Source organism: Octopus bimaculoides, chromosome 13 (assembly GCF_001194135.2).
Source record: "Octopus bimaculoides isolate UCB-OBI-ISO-001 chromosome 13, ASM119413v2, whole genome shotgun sequence".
In the NCBI taxonomy this organism is placed as follows: Eukaryota; Metazoa; Mollusca; class Cephalopoda; order Octopoda; family Octopodidae; genus Octopus; species Octopus bimaculoides.
Window position 1 is genome coordinate 17,773,732 of NC_068993.1, and position 25,032 is coordinate 17,798,763.

Below are 25,032 nucleotides of genomic sequence, written 5' to 3' on the forward strand. Positions count from 1 at the left end.
AAAAAACCAACTCCGGTATCCAAGCACCGGTATCCAAACACACACAAAGACATACAGACATACATATATATGATGGGCTTCTTTTATCTTTTACTTGTTTCAGTCATTTGACTGTGGCCATGTTAGGGCACCGCCTTGAAGGGTCTTAGTCTAACAAATCAACCCCAGGACTTATTTCCTTAAGCGTCGTACTTATTCTTTCAGTCTCTCTTGCTGAACCGCTAAGTTATGGGGATGTAAATACAACAACGCTTGTTGTCAGGTGGTGGTGGGAACAAACACAGACACATACATATGTATGTACAACAAGCTTCTTTCAGTTTCCGTCTACCAAATCCACTCACTAGGCTTTGGTTGGCCCAAGGCTATAGTAGAAGATACTTGCCAAAGGTGCCACACAGTGGGACTGAACCCGGAACCATGTGATTGAGAAGCAAGCTGCCTACCACATAGCCATGGGGTTCTATTAAATTTTTGTCTGTCAAATGCACTCACGAGACATTGGTTGGTCAATGGCTATAGTAAAAGACACTTGCTCAAGGTGCTGTGCAGTGGAACTGAACCTGAAACCACACAGTTGCAAAGCAAGCTTCTTAACCACTCAGCCATGCCTTAATTTTTTTAATATTTTTTTTTAATTCAAAGGAAATGCAGTGTCTTTGGTTCTTTACAGGATCTCTGAGTGAAATAGGTAGGGAGGGAGGGAGGAAGGAAAATATCCTCAACCCAAAGCCCTGAGTCATCATAGGGATAACTCAGCTAAGAAGTACCCAGGATATCAGATGGTGATGGTAAACCAGGTGATGAGTCAAGTATGCCATCCAAGTAGTCCATGTTAGAATTTGAACTTGGAATGTAAAAATCCCTGGAAAGTACCACATGTTTTAGAGTTTTGCCATGTTTTTCTTTTTTTTTTTTCATTGGGCTTAAAATGATGAATGACAAGTTTGACTTAGGCAGGATTTGAACTTACAGCACAGAGACTCAGAACAATTACTACAAGGCATATCTGTATGCTCTAGCAACACTGAAAAATTACTGCTTATTAACTGTAATTAAAGTTTTTATTGAAACGCATTACACCACCACTTTCACAGTTCTAATGTAAAATGGTCTTTGAGTCACTGATGAGCTTTGGAGTGCTTGGTGTTGTAGTCTTCATATTCAACCTCCTCTCCTTCCTTCACGTCCTCCTCCTCCTCATCATCATCATCTAACATCCACTTTTCCATGCTTGCTTGGGTCAGATGGAATTTGTTGAGGCAGACTTTCTACAGTTGGATGCTCTTTCCTGTCACCAACCCTCCCCCATTTCCGAGTAAGTTAATATTTTCCTATGGTTGCCAAATATGCTTTCTGTGGAAGAATGGAAACAAACAACATCGTTTAAATGAAGATGATGATGGTAATGTTCATTTAAAACCATCACATGCTATCAAGACAAAGATACACACTTATCTACGCACGTGCCCGCATGATGTGCTTCTTTCAGTTTCCATTTACCAAATATACTCACAAGGCTTTGGTTGGCCATGGGACTATAGTAGAAGACACTTTCCAAAGGTACTGTGCAATGGGACTGAACTTAGGTAAACATATGCTATCTATACTTCCAGTGTACATTATTTCAAGCGTAGTCTGGATTTTGTTTGTCTGGCAAAATTTTTTTTTTCCTACTCAGTTGCATTGATGTCACCTCAAAAGGCTAAGTTGACCTTGGAAGGATTTGAACATAGATTTGTTATATACTAATACCTGAATTACACATTGAGTGTATGCAGACTGTCAATTTTATATAGTTCAAGCCTTTTAAATTTAGTCATATTTGTTGTTGCTGTTGTTGTTGTTGTTCTGGTTTGTTCTGTCAATAGATGTCTGGCTGTATTGATTGTCTCGATATGAAACACAGCTCTAGGCAATTTTAAGTGATTAAGTCCAATTATGCATTTCTAAGATTCTTGGAAACTAAATATAATTTTTGAATTTGTGATGTTTACATTTTTCTTCTTTTTTTGTTTTTCAAACTCTTTACAATATTGTGTCACACCCACCACTCCCTTATTAGTCAGATCTTTAATTAAAATTAGTATTTCTACCCTCACATGAAACAAATTCATGGTTATTTTTATTTTTGTAGAGTTAAAATTTGTATTGGTCAAGTTCTTCAGTGTCAGCAGAATAATTTAAAAAAAAAACAACAAAAAACTGATGTATTTTACATTGTTCTAAGGAGAAGAAATATTTAATGTGTCTAACCCTTTTCATACCAACCCACCTGAAACCAATCCTGGTTCTGTGACAAGCTGTTTTAAAGTGATTTAAATTACAATTTTCCATCAAAATTTTATGCTAATTGGTTCCAGACACCATCTTAATAATGAGAGAATTATTTTACTAAATTCGTCATCATTTTAAAAATTAATTGAAATAAAGGTAATATATGTCAACAGAAATATGGTAACAAAAGGATTAATGGGTCTTCATCATTTAAAAGTAGTGCCCCAGTATGACAACAATCCAGTGTCTGAAATCAGTGAATTAATTAAGCAATTATTGCAGAGCCCTGCCTAAAGTGATAAATATTCAATCATCTTCATAGCAAACTAACTCATGGCTCATGTTTTAAAATTTATTGCATTAACTTTGTTCATGCAGACTACCACTAGCCTCCTCTTATTTGAATGACAGTCCAACAAGGGAGCCTCTACATGGTTGTTTGAACTCTTTTACTCTTTTACTTGTTTCAGTCATTTGACTATGGCCATGCTGGAGCACCGCCTTTAGTCGAGAAATTCAACCCCAGGACTTATTCTTTGGAAGCCTAGTACTTATTCTATCGGTCTCTTTTGCTGAACCGCTAAGTTACGGGGACGTAAACACACCAGCATCGGTTGTCAAGCGATGTTGGGGGGACAAACACAGACACACAAACATATACACACACACATATATATATATATACATATATACGACGGGCTTCTTTCAGTTTTCCGTCTACCAAATCCACTCACAAGGCTTTGGTCAGCCCGAGGCTATAGTAGAAGACACTTGCCGAAGGTGCCACGCAGTGAGAATGAACCCAGAACCATGTGGCTGGTAAGCAAGCTACTTACCACACAGTCACACAGCTACTTACCACACAGCCACACAGCTACTTACCACACAGCCACTCCTGCGCCTGAACTGTTAGAAATAACAGCCAAGTTCCCCCAAATACCACTTTAAAGCAGGGAAGGGTACATTAACCTTTTTGGTACCAACCCACCCAGCAACTGTCCCTGTTTCCATGATACAAACTTCCTGTTTTAAAGTAATCTAAAGTAAAACCTCCATCAAAATTTCATGTCAATTCATATTCCAAACACTGGCTTAATATCGACAAAATTATTTTGCTAAATTCTTCATTATTTTCAAAATTAATTGAGACAGCGCCAGTGTATTTCAACAGAAATACGGTAACAAAAGTATTGAACATTATCCCATAGGCACGGGAGTGGCTGTGTGGTAAGTAGCTTGCTTACCAACCACATGGTTCTGGGTTCAGTCTCACTGCGTGGCACCTTGGGCAAGTGTCTTCTACTATAGCCTCGGGCCAACCAAAGCCTTGTGAGTGGATTTGGTAGACGGAAACTGAAAGAAGCCCGTCGTATATATATATATATATATGTATATGTATGTGTGTGTATATGTTTGTGTGTCTGTGTTTGTCCCCCCAACATCGCTTGACAACCGATGCTGGTGTGTTTACGTCCCCGTAACTTAGCGGTTCGGCAAAAGAGACCGATAGAATAAGTACTAGGCTTCCAAAGAATAAGTCCTGAGGTCGATTTGCTCGACTAAAGGCGGTGCTCCAGCATGGCTGCAGTCAAATGACTGAAACAAGTAAAAGAGAGTCCTAAATATAAATGAAGAACGGATGGTCACAGTTGGCATGCATTTGATCAATAGGCCTACCCAAAGAGACTGACCTGGGACAACAACAACTTAAATTTAGTGAGTTAATGTGATAAACCTTTTAGCTGCTTTACTTATGGGTCAAGAGTTCAAATCCAAAAGTTGATAATGTCTTTAGACAAAGTATGGTGTTCTGTTTTATCTATTGAGCTATATATATTAGATATTAGATATTAGATATTTTGTATACAATATACATTACAGAGCAGACAGACTAAGCAGTGATGTATATAAATGTGAACTTGTTGCTAGTTCAAATATGCTTGGGGCATATTTGAAACCCTAAGAAAGCTATTCACTGTATTTTGTCATGGAGAAAGTACTTTGAATGGCTTCTATTTGGGTCTGAATATTCTCCAAGTACATTTGAACTGGTAACAAGTTTGTAATGATATGTATTATATACAGTATATATTATACATTTTGTATATAATGTATATAATATTGTACTATAGCAAAAAAGATGAAGTTGATTAAGTGACAACTTATCAGCTTGCATGTATTTTCCAACTTATAAAAAGCCTGTAGCCAATGAAAGTGCTCCATTCATCTAACTTTCTTCAGCTGAGTCTCTGACTTGCAAGCTAACTATCTGTCTCATTGGCCACACAAAGCTAGAATTGGTCCTGCAGTTACACACACACACACACACACGTGCACACACACACACACACACACACTATACTGTATCTGAAGAAAGATCAGTTATTCCATTTGTGTTAAGTTGTTCACCAACAAATTCCAGTCTCTGACCTGCAGATGTGCTGCTGTGTCACCTCTTTAGCCTTTTCTGCTGTTACTACCAGGAAACCAGCTGGTCTTGTGATGTCGTGTCCTCGGACACTCCTGACTTACATACCTCTCCTCCTTTCATTCCCAAAATTGTGTCCACTACCACCAACCCACAGTCACTACACCCACTCCTATCCCTCAAAATGTTCCCACATCCTTGGAATTCCTTCCTTGCACATTTTTCATGCAGCCCTTGAGTTGCAACTATTCAAGAACATGAACCATATCAATATCACTGGTCTTGGGGGCTCTGTGAATGCCATGAGCCTAATCCCTTCTTCCAAACTGATCAGAAAAAAAAAAGAAAACATATATAGGTGTAGGTGTAGTTGTGTGGTAAGAAGTTCAGTCCCACTGTGTGGCACCTTGGGCAAATGTCTTCTACTGTAGCCTTAGGCGGACCAAAGCCTTGTGAGTGGATTTGGTAAATGAAAGCTGAAAGAAGCATGTTGTATGTGTGTGTTTGTTTGTACTCCACTATTGCTTGACAAATGGTGTAGGTGTGTTTATGTCCCAGTAACTTAGCAGTTCAGAAAAAGAGACTGTCAGAATAAGTACTAGGCTTTAAGGGGTAAAAAATAAATAAATAAGTACTGGGGTCGTGTTCCAACATTGCCGCAGTCTAATGACTGAAACAAGTAAAAAATAAAACATATATATTCATCATTATCATTTTAACATTCACTTTTCCATGCTTGCTGGATGTTCTTCCTGTAGCCAATCCTCACCTATTTCCCATAGCTGGATACAGGAAAATATTATTTTTCATGGGAGATTGGAAATGAATGACACCTTGTGTGATGGTGATGTTCATTTACAGCTATTGTGTAATATAGACAAGGCAACATTCATACACACTCTCACACCCATACATATATACACATAATTATATACATGTACATGCATACATTATATATATAAATATATATCTTGGGTCATCCCATAAATAATGTGTTTTTTTTACACTTCTTTCATTTTTCAAAATTAAGATAAACAAAGTTCTTTTTTAATCTAAAATATACTCTCCTTCATTTTCTACAATGCTCTTCCATCTATCTGGTAGATTTGCAAGGCCCCTCTTCCAAAGTTCACTTGTTAGTGATGAAAAATTCTCCTCCAGTACTGTTCTGACCTCGTCTACAGAATTCATATTTTTTCTGTCCAAATGATTTTGAAGACTGTGGAATAAATGATAATCAGATGGGGCAATGCCCGGTGCTTATATGGTGGGTGAGGCATTATTTCCCATTCAAACTGCTCCAGTCTTTGGATTGTCATCCTTGTTGTATGTGGCTGAAAAATTATCCTGATGGAAGAACACCTTTCATCTGGAAACCAAAGATGGTCGTTTTTCTTCCAGCATTGACTTAAGCCGCTTAAGCTGCTCGCAGTAGATCTCCTTTGTTTTTGTTTGGTTTGGGTTTAAAAGTTCAAAGTGGACTAAACCTTTCATATCTCATCAAACAGATAACAACACCTGACGTAGGGGAAGACCTTTAGTCTGGGGTGCCAGTGTTTCACCTTTCCCTACCCACTGTCATCAGTGCTTGACATTTTTATAGAGAACCCATTTCTCATCACCAGCCACTATTTGGTCCAAAAAAGGTTCATTTGTGAGACATGACAGCAAAGAAAAGCACACATTCACTCTCTGCATGTGATTAAACTCGGAAAGTTTGTGAGGAACCTATCGACCCAATTTGCTGACTTTTCCGGTGGCATGCAAGAGTCGATATATAGTTGAATGACCAAATTCAAGCTTCTCTGCTAGTTCCTCAACAGTTACAGTTGAATTTTGTTCCACCAGGGTTTGCAAGATATTCTCATTGAGCTCTACAGATCTTCCAGGATGAAGCTTGTCTTCTAGGCTGTAGTTTCTGGCTCGGAATTTCTGGAACCAACTTTGACACTAGCTTATTCTTATTGTCTGATCCCCATATACAGCATTAATATTCCTCGCACTTTCCATTGCGTTGTTGCCTTTATTGAACTCATAAAGCAGAATATGCTGAATATGCTCCTTCGTTACTTGAAAAGATAACTGTTAAAATTGAACTGCACTCTTCAAAACTTGCACTAAGAATAAGAACAAGGTAAAATACTACCTGCTTTTATAGCCAGTTGTTGCAGGTAGTTTATTTCATCTTCCTCCAACTTTTAGTTCATGCAATTGAAAAAACTGCATTATTTATGAGATGACCCGATATATATGTTTTCTGAAGAAAATAAGAATTAAAAAATACTGGTAGATATCAATAAAGCACTCAGTATTCAAAGAATTTAGTTACAAATGTTCAGCAATTAGACACCAGTAAATGTAAGTAAAAAACAGATCCTCATGATATTTTCCATATATATACATGTGTGTGTGTGTGTGTGTGTGCATATATATACATATATAATGGACAATTTGACAAAAACATAACAAACGGAAAATTTGACAAACACAAAATACATGGAAAATTTGTAGCTAATTCCTTGTTAGTTCACATCCAAGAGATCTTAGTAGTTTTGTGCCATTATTGTTGAGACTACTCCTTCATTTGAGAAGCCAGTACAAAAAAAAAAAAAGCCACTGGGAATAGCTAATGAACATGTAGGGCAATGACAAATCAAACAAGACAAAATTATTTTAGTTTGCCTTGTTTGTTTTGTCATTGTCCTAAACATTTGTTAGCTATTCCTAATGATTTTTTTTTTTGCACTGGCACCTCCAATGAAGGAGTAGTCTCAATGATAATGGCATGAAACTACTAAGATCTCTTGAATGTTGACTGACAAATTAGCTTTGAATTTTCTGTGTTTTGTTTTTCTCAAATTTTCCAGTTGTTAAAGGACAGTTGATAGTAAACAAAATGGCTGCTGTTTAGATTTGAGCCTGAGTTGCAAACATGGTTTACAAAATGGGCTACAGTATTCACTACATGCACTTCATCTGTCATAGTTTCATTCACATCTAGGTTGCATAGTAAAAATATAAATTGATCCCCGAAGTTAACTGGATCTTCATTTTATCCATTCCTGAAGGATGAGAGGAAAACTGACCTAACATCTGCAGAATTTGAATTCAGGAAGTAAATAGTTGCCTTGCATTTGTTGTAGTACACAGTATAAAGTGATTGGAGTTTAATAGGGAAACTGCATTAGATTCCTATTAAAATTTTCAACTGATTTCATAGAAACTACAGATTCTAAACAAGCTTGTCTCTGTGCTGATGGTGATTTCCACTTAGTAATAAAAGTTACCTTATGAAATACCTGTATTAAAAATATCTTATAATGACAGAATTTACAGATTTAAGAGACAGAAGAAAAACATAAGCAGACTTAGAATTAATTCAATACTTTTGACAGATTCAAATTCCTTCAGACACTTTCTAAAGAATCATGTCGCCTCAAGCTATGGAGTGACAAGCTCAGAACAATTTCACTGATGTCTAACATACAAAGAATCCAGTCGATGGAATAACTACCATATAGTAGAACAACAACGCATTTAGTTCATGCCAGTATGGAAGCAATAGAGATATCTTAACTATCTCCATACTGAATTTAGCTTGTTACTTTAGAGTTGCTCAGCCTTAAAGGTTGTGGAGGCATGTGGCCTAGTTGTTAGATTGTGGTTTCAATTCCTGAACCGGGTGATGGATTGTGTTTTTGAGCAAAACACTTTCGCATTGCTCCAGTCTACCCAAGTGGCAAAACTGAGTAATCCTGTGATGGACTAGTGTCCCATTTACGGGGTAAATATATATATATATATGCCATGGAAGCTGGGAAACTAGCCCTTATGAATTTATAGGGCTTGAGAAGGATGTAGTCAAGGTAACAAAGTAGGGAATATATTGTTGATTTATTCTAAGGGTAGTATAGGGGAACAGACTATGGAGAATTTGATGAAACATTCATTGTTGCCTCACCCTTACAATATTAGTGGCTTTGGTCATGAATAACCATGGGATTGCACCAAGAAAGTTCCCCTCCGAGGCACAAGTCCAGGCAAGGTTTTTTATGAAAGACCAGTAGTCGTCCATGCATACCAACCTCCCCTTATCACACCAACGATGTTATCCGAGGGAAAGGCAAAGGCCACTACAGCTTGGCACCAGTGACGTCACAACTCATTTCTACAGCTGAGTGAACTTAAGGAACATGAAATAAAGTTTCTTGCCCAAGAACATAACACGCAGCCTGGTCCGGGAATCAAACTCACTACCTCAGTTTTATGTGTTCTGAATTAAAATCTTCCATCTGAATGTAGTGTTAATTTATGTTCCAAAGGTTAATTAATAATGTTAACAAAGTAGCCTTGATAAAGTAAAAGGAAACTGTCAGAGGTGATCTGGTTGTCAAACATCTAGCATTTAATACTTTCGTAACTATGTCTCTGTTGAAATACGTTGCCAATGTATTTAAATTACATTTGAAAATAATCAAGAATTTGCAGGGACTTAGTAAAATAACTACTAGCTTTCATGTCGCTAAGCAAAACCTTAAAAAATTCTTAACTATTTTGTTACCATATTTTTGTTGAGGTACTCTGTCTTTACTTCAAATAATTTTGAAAATAATGAAAAATTTAGTGAAATAACTTTGTCATTATTATTGGTTTTTGGAACATAAATCAACACTAAATTCTGATGGAAGATTTTAATTCAGAACTCTTGAAAATGAAATGTTTGTAACACAGATCTAGCGGTGGTCTGAGGTAGATTGGTATCAAAAGGGTCAAATAAATAATAATAGAAGGTTTAACATATTCTATTCTTTTATTCTTTTACACGTTTCAGTCATTTGACTGCAGCCTAGGGTTTTAATTGAAAAAACTCAACCCCAGAACTTATTCTTTATAAGCCTTGTGCTTATTCAATCAGTCTCTGCTAAGTTTCAGGAACATAAACACACCAACATAGGTTGTCAAGCAATGGTGGGGAGAACAAACACAGACACAAAGACAGACATACATGCATACATACATACATACATACATACACACATACATGGTGTACTTCTTTCAGTTTCCATCTACCAAATCCACTCATAAGACTTTGGTTGGCCTGAGGCTATAGTAGAAGATACTTGCCTAAGGTGCCACACAGTTGGACTGAACCCAGAACCATGATGGCTGGAAAGCAAGCTTCTTACCACACAGCCACAACAAGGTGTTTTGTGGATATTCTCCAGCAGGTTGATATCAAAAGGATTATCTCCTTTGACACCAGGCTGCATGAAACCACTCCCGGTTCTCATGATAGAAATTTCTTGTTTTAAGGTGATCTAAATTAAAAGCTTTCATTAAAATTTCATGCTTATTTATTTTCAGAAACAACCAGCTTAATAACAACAATGTTATTTTACTAAATTCTTCATTATTTTTAGAATTAACGAAAACAAAAGCAGTGTATTTCAACAGAAATATGGTAACAAAAGTGTTAAATGGTAATCTGCTGAAACAAACATTAATCCTTTAGCATTCAGATTACTCTGTCAAATGTAATGCTATTTTTTCTTATATTGTTATAAATTGTGGAGGCGCAATGGCCCAGTGGTTAGGGCAGCGGACTCGCGGTCATAGGATCGCGGTTTCGATTCCCAGACCAGGCGTTGTGAGTGTTTTTTGAGCGAAAACACCTAAAACTCCATGAGGCTCCAGCAGGGGATGGTGGCGAACCCTGCTGTACTCTTCCAACACAACTTTCTCTCACTCTTTCTTCCTGTTTCTGTTGTACCTGTATTTCAAAGGGCCAGCTTTGTCACACTGTCATGCTGAATATCCCCGAGAACTACGTTAAGGGTACACGTGTCTGTGGAGTGCTCAGCCACATGCACGTTAATTTCACAAGCAGGCTGTTCCGTTGATCGGATCAACTGGAACCCTTGACGTCGTAAGCGACAGAGTGCCAACAACAACATGTTATAAATTAGTTACATATTATGTTGTAGCTTCATGAGTTCAATGGTGTTGTTACTCTTTTGCTTGTTTACTTGTTTCAGTCATTTGACTGTGTCCATGCTGGAGCACCATCTTGAAGGGTTTTAAGTCGAACAAATTGACCCCAGGACTTATTTATGAAGCCTAGTACTTATTCTATCTTTTGCCAAACCACTAAGTTATGGGGACGTAAACACGCCAACACCGATTGTCAAGTGGTGATGGTGGAGGGGAACACAAATACAGACACAAAGACACACACACAGATATATATATATATATATATATATATATATATAAGTGAAGAAATGCATAGTAAATGCTCAAACGGAAAGTAATCTGGTTGATAACTGATGAAGAATTAGGGACCTTCTGTATCTGTTTTCTTTCCATTTGTGTACTCAATATACATTTTTCCGTTCATCTGTGCATTCATTATATGTTTTTTACTTTTCGTTTGTGCATTTACTATACATTTGTTCACTTATTAAGTAATGGAATGCAATGCACCCTGGTTTTATTAGCAATAAGTTAAATATATATGTGTGTGTGTATGACAGGCTTCTTTCAGTTTCCATCTACCATATCCACTCGCGGGGCTTTGGTTGGACTGAGGCTATAAGTAGAAGACACTCACCCTAGGTGCCATGCAGTGGGACTGAACCAGGAACCATGTGGTTTGAGAAGCAAGCTTCTTATTTCTTTATTGCCCACAAGGGGCTAAACATAGAGGGGACAAACAAAGAGATTAAGTGCGTAACTGGTACTTAATTTATCGACCCCGAAAGGATGAAAGGCAAAGTCGACCTCGGCGGAATTTGAACTCAGAACGTAGCGGCAGACGAAACACCGCTAAACATTTTGCCCGGCATGCTAACGTTTCTGCCAGTTCACCAAGCTTCTTATCACATAGCTATGACTGCACCTGTGTATTTTTAGAATGCCATGTAGTGTAAATGTGAGAGGTTGAATCTGGTCAGTTTCAATGTAAAATGGGTTTTTTGTCAGATATGGCCAGTTTAAATGCTAAAGGGTTATGCTACCACTACCATGACCACTACCATCGAAGGTGACACTCCACTATAATATCACCATTGACATCCCTACTATAGCTACTATTATTACTATTTGGTTACTGGAAACTGAAAGAAGTCTACCATGTGTGCATGTGTCATTGGCATTTGGTGATAGTTGTAAATGAATATCATCATACAAAGGCTTCCACCCCTCTACAAAAGTCATTCTGTCCACCAATACCATCCAAGAACAGCACAAAGCAGTAAGATGGCTTTTAGGTGGTCACTCAATCTGCATGAAATAGCAGCCAAGTCTCCATGGAATCGTGTCCTACTGTCTTAAATAAATAAACAATACTTTAGATGCATTAGATACCTCTAGAAAAACAAAATAATCATGGTTTGAATTTTTGATTGCAGATCTGCTTGGTCAGGGGCTGACCTGGAGCTAAAAGATAACAACAACTAGTCTCTACATATTGCCCCTACTGTAGCTGTTATCTCTATCTTTGTTAGCATCATGACCAACAACCTCTTACCCACTAAAATATATAAAAAATGTCCCCAATATCAGTTGCATTTGCCAATTTTTCAATGCTCTAATTTAGTTATAACTCCATATATTGATGGCCCCCATGTATTGTTACTCCATATATTGATGACCCCATATATTGTTACTCTATATATTGATGACCCACATGTATTGTTAACTCCATATGTTGATGACCCCATATTGATATTAATGTATTGATGACCCCTATGTATTGTTAATTCCATATATTGGTGACCCCATATTGGTGCCCTAATGTAGTGATGACCCCATATATTGTTACTCTCTATATTGATGACCCCATATTGGTGACCCACATGTATTGTTAACTCTGCATATTAATAATCCCATATTGATACTCTAATGTATTGGTGACCCCATATTGATGACCCCATATTGATATTAATGTATTGATGACCCCTGTGTATTGTTAACTCCATATATATTAATGCCCTAATGTAAGGATGATCCCTATGTGTTGTTAACTCCATATCTTGATGACCCCATATTGATGCCCTAAACTATTGATGACCCTGTATTAATGCCTTAATGTCAGGATGACCCCCATGTATTGATGACTTTATGTATTGATGCCCCCATGTTTTGACCCCCATGCATTGCATTCTAACTTTGCTCTCTTTGTCTGATGATTTTTAAAGATTCTATTTCCCTTTTCCTGTTTTGCAGTCGTCGTCAGCTACAAACTATCCAATGTTTACAATTGAACAGATTGAATTGATTCGGCGACTGCGCAACAGTGGAATAACTAAGGAACAAGTTGTAGAAGCTTTTGAACGCTTCGACCGTATTGACCAAGAACTTGGACTCTTGTACACAGTTCCATCCAGTGGTGCTTCACCTTCTTCTACAGCGACAGCGAGCCAAACGCTCAATGTTGCCGTCACTGCCAGTGCGCAGTCGAGTGTCACAAATGTGCCCACCACCACCACTGCCTTCGCCCTTAGCCAGGGTGCGGCAGTGTCACGGTCAAACGGACAATACTCATTGTACACATCATCTCGGCCGTCATTCTCATCATCATCCCCACAGTCGGACAATGGACAATCAGATCTTAAACCTCCTAGCAATAAACGGCCACGAGAGGAGTGCAGTGAAAATAACCATGACGAGTCTCTGCAAGAAAACAGTCAAATTCAACGGGCCCACAATTCTGTTCACAATTCCATGTCGCTAGGAGGAGGAAATTCTTTAACTACTAACAGATCCTTGTCATATGCCGACAGTCATTCAACCATCACAGCATCTCAAAATTCTACAGTGCCCAATTCTTTGTCAGGAACACAGAACTCACCAGCTTCACGGGTTAATGACTCAATGCCCAACTTAGCAAGTGGAGCATTAGATGATAGCCAGTTGGCAATTAACTTAGAAAATAATCCAGATTTGGAAATTGAAGAACTACAAGAATTTATGAAGTAAGTCATTGTTTTTTTATAGTTTAAAAAAAAATATTATTGTCATTATTATTGTTTTTATTTCTTATATTGAGAAAGGCAATGTAGTCAAATGCATGGTTGTGTGGACAAGAAGCTTGATTTCCGACTACATGGTTTGAGGTTCAGTCCCACTGTGTGAAACTTTGAGCAAGTGTTTTCTACTATAGCCTTGGGCTGACTAAAGGCTTTCTGAGTGTATTTGGTAGACAGAAACTGATGGAAGACAGTCATATATATGATCTGAATTCAGAATGAAAAGAGCTGCATTGCATTAGTTGTATTACACAATATAAAGTGATTGGAATTTAATAGGAAACTGTATTAGATTCCTGTTGCTTGCATGTCTGTGTGTGTGTGTGTGAGAGAGAGAGAGAGAGAGAGAGAGAGTGTGTGTGTGTGTGCATATGTGTGTGCACGTGTGTAAATAATCTATTAGTGTTTCTTTGTCTTGACATCACCAACATAAAAACAGTGGCTTTTGTTTCCAGACATCTGAAAACAGATCCGGCCATGGGAAAATATTATTACTATATCTGAAAACAGGTGAAGTTTGCCAATAGGAAGGGTATCCAGCCATAGAAAATCTACATTGACAAATTCTGTCCAACCCATGCAAAAATAGGAAAGTGCATGTTAAGGAAATTATATATACTACGATAACACTATGACTTTATAAAAAATGGATATTGCTGATTGATTTGATCCTTCCTACAGTGCTGTAACCCTTTCGTTACCAACCCGGCTGAGACTGGTTCTGGCTCTGAGTACAAATGTCTTGTTTTCAAAAGTTCTGAATTAAAATCTTCTACCAAACCTTAGTCACAATTTATGTTCCTAACACTAGCTTAATGATAACTAAATTATTTTACTAAATTCTTTGTTATATTTAAAGTAATTGAAAGAAACACAGAGCATCTCAAAATAAATACAGTAATGAAAGGGTTAAGACGCCACTTATGTAATCAATGTGTATTCAATAGGCACAGCTCTGATTTTATTGCAAGTTCTCATTTAGCATCTCTTCTATTTCTTCTACCAGTTTATTTATTTCTTTTTACTATATTTTGTGCTGGTGTGACTATGTGGTAAGAAGTTTGCTTCCCAACCACATGATTCTGAGTTTAGTCCAACTGTGTAGCATCTTGGTCTAGCGTCCTCTGCTAAGTGGGCCAACCAAAGCCTTATGAGTGGATATGGTAAACAGAAACTGAAAGAAGCCCATTAGGCGCAGGAGTGGCTGTGTGGTAAGTAGGTTACTTACCAACCACGTGGTTCTGGGTTCAGTCCCACTGCATGGCACCTTGGCCAAGAGTCTTCTACTATAGCCTTGGGCCGACCAAAGCGTTGTGAGTGGATTTGGTAGACAGAAACTGAAAGAAGCCTGTTGTGTATATATATATATATATATATATATATATATATATAATGTATGTGTATGTGTATATGTTTGTTTGTCTGTGGTTATTCCCCCAACATCATTTGACAACTGATGCTGGTGTGCTTATATCCCCGTAACTTAGCAGTTCAGCAAAAGAGACCAATAGAGTAAGTGCTAGGCTTACAACGAATAGGTCCTGAGGTCAATTTGTTTAACTAAAGGCGGTGCTCCAGCATGGCCACGGTCAAATGATTGAAACAAATAAAAGAATACACATACACACACACACACACACATGCATGTACATATGTGTGTGTATGACTATGTTTGTATTTGTCCCCCACCACTGCTTGACAACTGGTGTTGATTTGTTTGTTCTTGTAACTTAACAGTTTGCTGAAAGAATCAATAGAATCAGTACCAGGTTTTAAAAAATAACTACTGGTTTCAATTCATTCAACTAAGATCCTTCAAGGCAGTGCCCCAGCATGGCCACTGCCCAGTGACTGAAACAAGTAAAAGATAGAAAAAAAATTGTGAACAGGTGTGGCTAAAAAGGCCACTTCCCAACCATGTGGTTTTTGGGTTCAGTTCCCATGAGTGTCTTGAACAAGTGTCTTCTAATACAGTCTCAGGCTGACCAAAGCCTTGTAAGTGGATTTGGTAGACAGAAACTGAAAAGAAGCCTTTCATATATGCATATCCATCTATCTATCTGTCTGTATGTATGTATGTATGTCTGTATGTATATATGTATGTAGGTGTGTGAGTTTCCCTTTGTGAGTGATTTCATATCTGTCTTATTTACACATGCATTTCACTCACTGGTTTGTAAATAATAGCTTCACTAATGATGTTATTTGCTTACAGTTCGTGACAAAAGTATGTCCAGGCTTCCTGACATGCCTTAACATGTATGATCTTTGGTAACAAAAGGCTCATTTCATTATCAGTTTGTTTCTATCACCCCATAAATCATGTCTGGGCTATTTGTTGTTTGATAGACTGAGGGATTATTACCTCACTTGGAAACAGGCTTGCGGGGTTTAGTGACAGGATGAGCATACAGCTGTAGAAAACTCTGATTTAGCTTTTATTGCTAGCAATCAGGTGACATGTAAAGGCTTTCTTGTTGTCTTATCAATAATGAATGTATTAATGTTGATGGAAGAGAGAGAGAGAGAGCAAAGACAGAGAACAATGTGAGACTAAATGTGAAACCACGTGATTAGGAAATTAATGTCTTAACTACACAGTTAAGCCTTTGTATAAGGAGTCCCTATTTGCTTCGCCCTCCAAAAGTAAATAACAATTTAATTCATGTATAACAATTTATAGTAGGGTCTATGATATTTAACTAGTTTCAATATTCATTCCGTAGCCTACACCAGTGTCGCATAACCAGCCCACCTAAAAAGTACTTTTGAATTGTCAGGCGACATGCCGTGCTTGAGGAGACCTATTGAGTCAAGTAAAATCAAAATCAAATCAAATCAAATTACAATCAAATGGAAATTGTAGTTGTGGCTGATGCCAGTGCCGCCTGACTGGCTCCTGTGCTGGTGGCATGCAATAAGCACCATTCATGCATCGGTCATTGCTAGTACCACCTGACTGGCTCCCCCTGCCGATGGCATGTAAAAAGCACCATCCGAACGTGGTCGATGCACCATCCGAACATGGTTGATGCACCGTCTGAGCGTGGGTGATGCACTGTCTGAATGATGATGATGATGATGATGATGATTCACATGTTAGATAACTTCTGTATGTTTTTGGAACTCTACTTGTTATACATTAATAATCCTTTCTACTATAGGCACAAGGCCTGAATTTTTTTTTTTTTTTTTGGTGGGAGAAGGGGTGCTAGTCGACTGCATTGACCCTGGTGCCCAACTGGCACTTATTTTAATGACCTCGGAAGAATGAAAGGTAGCGTCAACCTTAGCAGAATTTGAAATCAATGTAAACATGGACAAAATATCACTAAGCGTTTTGTCCAACATTATATATTAACCCTTCAGCATTCAGATTACCCTGCCAAATGCAATGGTTTGCATTCACATTGTTTTTGAATTAATCATGCATTATTTCATAGCTCTGTGATTTCAATGGTGTGATTGTTTATTTTTAGAATTACATTGTAGGGTAAGTATGAGAGGCCAAATCTGGCCAGGTTGAACATAAGACAGATGGAGTATTTGGGCCGGATATGGCTGGTTTAAATGCTGAAGGGTTAATAATAGTACTATTTTCAATATTGTGCATCTGGATGCATTTTGATTTGTGCCTTCAGTTCTTGAATATACCTTTGTGTGTGTGTGTGTGTGTGTGCACGCATTTCACCCATGCACCATCTCTAACCATCCCTCATTCCCTCCATATATTCTTGCAATCTCCTCCCTCCTGCACTTCCTGTTCTTCTGTTCTCACTGACTTCCTCTATTCACCATCTTTCACCTTAAGGGTCTGTTCTGATGCTCCATCTCCACTATTTTTATTGCTCTTACCAGTTCCAGTCTGATTACTCTTGCCCACTCTTGTATAATGCAAGTGACTCTGTATTTTTCTCTACAGCGAGAAACCTGTTCTTACCTCTTCTTCCATACTTTAACCTCACATCATCTAGCACAAAGCTGCTTCCCTCTCCACTGTAGCTCCAATCAGTTGAAGTAGAGCTTAGTCTTGTGGGGTACTTTGTGACTCCCCTCCACCCACACTGACACACTAGTTGGTGATATGAAATAAGCTCCTGGTACACTCAGTAAAGTGGTTGTCATTAGGAAGGGCATCCAGTCTTACAAACCATGTCAAAGCAGACATTGGAGCATGATGCAGTCTCTAGATCCACTCAAATCTATTAGTCCATCTAGCCCATGCCAGTATGATAGGTAGATGTTAAAAGATGATGATGATGATGACAATGATATGTATGTATTCATGTATATGTATACACACATATATATGTGTGTGTAGACATCATATTTGGCCTTAAAAAAATACATGCAAAATGTCTATCTTCATTTGTTTCTAGGTGCAGAGACACTGTATGTAGTCTTAAAACACACACAGAGACAGACACTAACATAGACACACACACACACACACAACACACACACACACACACAACGCACACAAACATAAAACTAAATATCTGTGGATATATTTGTTGTTTTTAGATTTAAACATTCCTATAGAGAATTCTTGTGTACTAATTACCTGCATAATCTCGATTAACAAAGTTTTTCACAAGACACTTTATTTTGCTTATGTGTGAAATACTTCCATACTTGTAGTTAGTATGCACAGTTCTCTACCACCATATTTTCTCCTCATCCATACTATATGTATTTATGTGTGTGAAACAAATATTATATTTGCTGCTGTGTCACATATTTAAGCCTTTTATTATTCTTAGGTTATTCATGTACATTAATATAAGGTTTATTCAAATAATTGCACACATGCTGATTGTAATTTACCTCTGTATCAATTCTGAGATCAATTTACTAATTAATTAATTAATTAACAATACAGAAGTAAACTGCATCCATCACATGTGCTTTTATTAATTAATTAGTTAATTGATTAACAATATAGAGGTAAACTACAACTAGTGCATGTGTTTTTGTGGGTATATGACCCTACCAAAGTATAGCAATAAAATGATTAATTTGAGGCATAAAAGTAACACTCATCTCTCTCTCTCACACACACACACAGTATAGGCGACAGAAAAATTAACGAATTGGTTAATTAACAAACATAAATAAACTGCAACCAGATTGTAGTTTCAACACAATTCTTTCTTGTTTTTCCTTTTACTTGTTTCACTTATTGGACTGCAGCTATGCTAGGGCACCACCTTGAAAGGTTTAGTTGAATTAATCGATCTACGTTCTTTTTTTAAAAGTCTAGTACTTATTCGGTTAGTCTGTTTTGTCAGACCGCTAAGTTATAGGGATGTAAACAAATCAGTACCGGCCGTCAAGCAGTGGTTGGGGACAAACACACACAGAAGCATACATATACGACGGGCTTCCACACAGTCTTCACTACAAGGCATTAGTCAGCTTGGGGCTGTGATAGAAGACACCTGCCCAAGGTGCAACGCAATGCGACTATGTGATTGCAAAGCCAGCTTCTTAACCACGCATACATACCTGCGTTGGATCAATCCGAAAATGTTACTCTTTTAATATTCAAAACAATATGTTATGTTCTCTTATGTTATATGTTGTATCTTTGTTCTGCTTTCAAATATTTACTATATATTAGGCATAATGATTCCTTAGAGAAAGACAAGGCCTGATATTCTAAGGACCGGAAACAATCGATTATAATAATTTATTTTATCGGCCCGGAAGGATGAAAAAGATGTCAACTCTGACCCCTGTGGGATCTGAACCCAAAATGTTAAGGGCTGTGACTTAAATACTGCAAAACATTTTCTCCGACACGCCCACGATTCTACTAATTCATTATTCCCTTTGTACATATGCATAAACGATGAGTTTGAGTTGGAAAAAAAAAATCCGTAATAGGGGAAATAACTCTTGGTGTCATTTTGCTGAAATATGAATTCGTCTGAGAATATATTATTAACAGTAAATTAAATTTTATTTTATCCTTGTAACAGAGATGTAGATGTGGTGGAGGGAAAACATTGCTTTTATTCTTTCCTTGATCTCTGTTTTGTAGAAGTGGGAGGTATGCGTGTGCGTGTGAGAGTAAAGTTCATGCGGGGATTTTTATGAAGGACGTTTATCGTTTTAAAGAAAACTTTGTGAGTAAAAAAGGGGTTGATGTAGAGACACAGAAAAGAAGTTCAGACAGGTTTGGTTGTGCAAGTCACAGGTGGAACTTTGTTGTTGGTGTCGTCGTTTAAACCTAGATCGACTCTGAATGGGTAGACATATGATCAAAAGCATTCCAGCCATGACACCCCACTCCCATTTTTTTCTCAGACGTGTGTCTGCACATACACACACACACGAGGGGAACTTGAGTGGCTTGGCAATCCAACTCCTGGAGACAGGGAGATCACTTGGCTGATGGTTGATGAGGATATTATCTGATGTGCCCTTTTTTTTTTCTTTTTTCTAAAATGATAGGATGTAATCTGCTCCATATTGAGGCTCCTCTGCATTATTTTGTAATAAATTCAGTTTACCCTGTGGATATAGTTTAAGAAGCCCTTTATTCTCAAAGCTGATTTTTCCAAGTTACACCAGATAAAAATGGAGCTTTCTATGGTGCTCAACCCATCCAAATAGTTATGAAGTCTAACTGATTATACAGGGTGTCCACAAAGTCTGGGTAGATGGGGATTAACACATACTTTAAGAAATTATTATTTCTTATATTTAATTGTTTATGTTATGATTTTATTTGCTCCATGTACCCAGACCTTGTGGACACCCTGCAGAATAATATATCTTGCCTTAGAAATAGTGTATTTGGATCCTATAGATAATATATTTAAACCTTATAGAGAGTGTGAAAGTGTATTTGAACCTTACAGTAGTATATTTGGATCTTATTGTAGTACTGAGTTGGATTGGATTGGATTGGATTGGATTGGATTGGATTGGATTGGCTATATTCAGTCCCGGATAAAGGCCTCAGCATGTTCTCTCCACCAACCATGTTTCAACGTGGAGGTTTGAGATCATATTGATTTGATGAGTTTACTCTGCCAAACTGGCTTGACATGGCTTGGCAGAGAGATGCAGTTTTTATTTATTTTTGGTACTCATACCCAGGAGTAGTTAAATCAATTACATCAATCCCAGTGCTCAACTGGTACATATTTTATCAACTCCCAAAAAGATGAGAGGCTAAGTCGACCTCAGCAGAATTTAAGTTCAGAATGTAAAGGCAGACAAATTACTGCTAATCATTTCATCTGGCATGCTAGCAATTCTTCCAGCTCACCACCTATTGTAGTATATTGTACCTTAAATTATATTTGGATATTTACATTGCATATTTATGCCTTATAGATACTATGTTTAAAGTTTATAGTTGGGGCATGACTATGTGACTAAGAAGTTTGCTTCACAACCATGTAGCTTCAGTTGCATGGTGCTTGGAAAACTGCTAAAAGATAGCAAATGAAGAGCATCTTGGTCTTAGAAAATCTGCCTCAATGAATTCTGTCTGACCCATGAAAGCATAGAAAAATGGGTGTTAGAACAATGATGAGGATTATTAAAATATAATATTTCCACAATTTATGTCTAATGTTTGACTTGTCTTGACATAAAACATTATCAGGTTATCAGCTCTCCATTGAAAATGTGGTTATGGCTCTTATTTTCTGTGTACTCTTACCATCAAATATATCTAAACCCTCTTAACTTTGTTTGCTTTGATTGTCTGCCTCAGTGTTGGTATTGGTATCTCAGAAACTACTCAAGTTAGCAAGTCCAAATATTTTATCAGTTATTATTACAAAGCAAAAAGGCAGTGAGCTGGCAGAGTTGTTAGCATGCCGGGTGAAATGCTTAGCGGTATTTAATCTACTGCCATGTTCTGGGTTCAAATTTTGCCGAGGTCGACTTTGCCTTTCATCCTTTTGTGGTTGAATAATTAAGTACCAGTTGAATACTGGGGTCAAAGTTGAAAGGATTATTACAAAGCAAAATTTTAATTTTAATTTTTTCCTCCCACCCTAAAATTTTACTTTATGTTTCAAGTTATTTTAGATAACTTTTGTGGGAACTAAACATAAGGAAAACAAAATCAGTCACACACACACACACACACACATATGCATGCACACACATTACCCTCACCATCACCATCACCACCACCCTCTAGAATTTTATATTTGGAGAAGGAAAGCCTTGCAGTATTTCCTGATACTCTTTGGGAGATAGAGATTAGTAATTTTTTTTCTTTTATCTTTTATCTTTTACTTGTTTTTGTCATTGGACTGCAGCCATTCTGGGGCACTGCCTTGAAAGGTTTAGCCAAACAACTCAACCCCAAATTAATTATTCTTAAAGTCTGGTACATATTTTATTAATCTCTTTTGGTGAACTACTATGTTATGGGAACATAAACAAACCAACACGTGTTATCAAGTTGTGTGGAAGGGGATACATAAACACTCACACTCACACACACACACACACGCATGCATATACACACACATGCACACACACACACACACACACACATGCACACAAGTAACAGACAAGAACCCTGTGTCTATCTCCCAAATTCACTCACATGGCATTGTTTGACCCAGGGCTACAGTACAAAAAAACTTTGCCCAAAGTACGGTAGAATAGGACTGAACCTGAAACCAAATTCACTCACATGGCATTGTTTGACCCAGGGCTACAGTACAAAAAACTTTGCCCAAAGTACGGTAGAATAGGACTGAACCTGAAACCATGTGGTTGCAAGCTTCTTAACCACACAGCCATGCCTATGTATAGGGTATGACATTGAAGCAATTTTAAACAGAACTAATTAATTCTAAGTGTAATTAACTAATTAACAGAAAGGAGATTGGCTTTATGAACTGAAGCAGTGTGTGTGATAAAATGTTCTATCCAAAATACAACACAAGATTTGGACTCAGGTTCAAAAGCAGGTCGACTACTTTATTTACCCAGCCATTTTGCCTTCACCACAAATATATTTTATTGATGAACATTAGTCATTATATGCTGTGAAGGAGACAAACATCCTGAGAAGCAAAAAAAAAACCTTCATTCATCATGCTTGCATAAGTTGAACAAAATTTATTGAGGCAGATTTTCTAGGGCTCATACCCTTTCTATAGCTGACTCTTACTTCTTTCCAAGCAAGGTAATACATATATATGTATATATACAAATGGCTCAGTGGTTAGAGTGTCAGGCTCACAATTATGAAGCTGTGTGTTGTGTTCTTGAGCAAGACACTTTACTTCACATTGCTCCAGTTCACTCAGCTGTAGAAATGAGTTGCGACATCAATGGTGCCGAGCTGTATTGGCCTTTGCCTTTCCTTTGGGTAACACTGGCGATGTGGAAATTAGAGGCTGGAATGCATGGGCGACTGCTGGTCTTCCATAAATAACCTTGATCGGACTTGTGTCTTGGAGGGTAACTTTCTAGGTGCCATAGTCATTCATGACCAGGGGTGGGGTCCAAACCCTTATATATATATATATGTATATATGGCATATGTCAATGTGTTTGTGGTTGTGTTTGTGTCTCCTTGGCTAGACATCACTTGATAGTGGTAAACAGACGTTACACTCATGCAAATAGTGGCCTTTATTACCAATCTTTAATGGAAACATGTCTAGCCATAAGGAAATATCACCTTGCTTGGAAATGAGTGAAGGTTGGCATTTAAAATGGCTTCTGATCATAGGAAATCTACCTCAGTTAATTCCTTCTGACCCATACAAGCAAAGGAAAGTGAACATTACAAGGAGGTGGGGTGCCAGGCGAAATGTGTAGCAGTATTTCGCCCATCAATACATTCTGAGTTCAAATTCTGCCAAGGTCAACTTTGCCTTTCATCCTTTTGGGGTTGATAAATTAAGTACCAGTGAAACACTGGAGTCAATGTAATCGACTAGTCCCCTCCCCAGAAATCTGAGGCCTTGTGCCTTCAGCAGAAAGGATTATTATTATTTTTATTATTGTATTTTACTTCTCAGGGCTCTTGACCATACTTGCTCTTGTTAATTCTGTGAGACTGAACAGCATCCTGTTGACAAAGGGCCCTTTTCAAGAGTTATAAGACTTATTACTTAAGTGTTAAGTTTCATGGAAGATACTCAACAGCTAAGTACCAATCTCAAAATCCTAGTTCACCCTGATAGAGCAGTTTTTTGAGCACGCTCTGTCCTCATGTCAATTCCAATTTCTCTAACATATTTTATGGAACTTGGTTGTCCGTGCTCTGAGTGTCCCTACAACTACTGGGATGACAGTTATAGTGCCCCTACAACTACAGACTTATTATCATTATTATTATTATTATTATCAGTATTATCATTATTATCATTATTATTATTATCATTATTATTATTGTTATTGTTATTGTTATTGTTATTGTTATTATTATTATTATTATTATTATTATCATTATCATTATTATTATTATTGAGTGAGAGGGCAGAGCATGCCATCAAAGTGACATTGGGGTAAAATATATGAAGCCCAGTATACCCATCATGACTACCCGTCTGATAAGGGTACACCAGGCACATGCATCACAATCATATGTGCGCGACATGGTAATCTCATATCAAGAGAAACAGCACATGACCTTGCAGGTGGGGCCCAGTTAGGATTTTCTTCTGGTTGAGTAGCCCATCCCACTCAAAAGGTCCTTGAAAAAGGGTTGTTTAAGGATGTTGAATGAACCAATTATTATCATTATTATTATTATTATTATTATTATTATTATTATTATCATTATTATTATTATTATCATCATTATTATTATTATTATTATTATTATTATTATCATCATCATTATTATTATTATTATCATTATTATTATTATTATTATTATTATTATTATTATTATTATTATTATTAAGGTGGTGAGTGTTTTGAATCGTTAGTATGCTTAGTGGCGTTTCATCTGTCTTTACATTCTGAGTTCAAATTCCGCTGAGGTTAACTTTGCCTTTCATCCTTTCGGGGTCGATAAATTGAGTACCAGTTGCATACTGAGGGTTGATCTAATCGACTGGCCCCCTCCCCAGAAATTTCGGGCCTTGTGCCTAGACTCGAAAAGATTATATTATTATTATTATTATTATTATTATTATTATTATTATTATTATTATTATTATTAAGGCGATGAGCTAATTGGATCGTTAGTACGCTGAGTAAAATGCTTAGCTGCATTTCGTTTGTCTTTACATTCTGAGTTCAAATTCCGTTGAGGTCAACTTTTGTTTTTCATCCTTTCGGAGTCAATAAAAT

General features: G+C 37.4%; 1 protein-coding gene across 7 annotated transcripts in view; it reads left to right on the forward strand.

Annotated features, from left to right (window-relative positions):
• Positions 1-25,032, forward strand: part of LOC106883276 (homeobox-containing protein 1) — a 198,066-nt gene that overhangs the window by 148,482 nt on the left and 24,552 nt on the right. For all 7 annotated transcript variants that reach the window (XM_052972363.1, XM_052972358.1, XM_052972362.1 and 4 more), the window contains one exon: positions 12,932-13,680. In XM_052972363.1, the coding sequence (XP_052828323.1) occupies positions 12,956-13,680 (725 nt within the window). In that variant the 5' untranslated portion in view covers positions 12,932-12,955. The remainder of the gene's footprint in view (positions 1-12,931; positions 13,681-25,032) is intronic.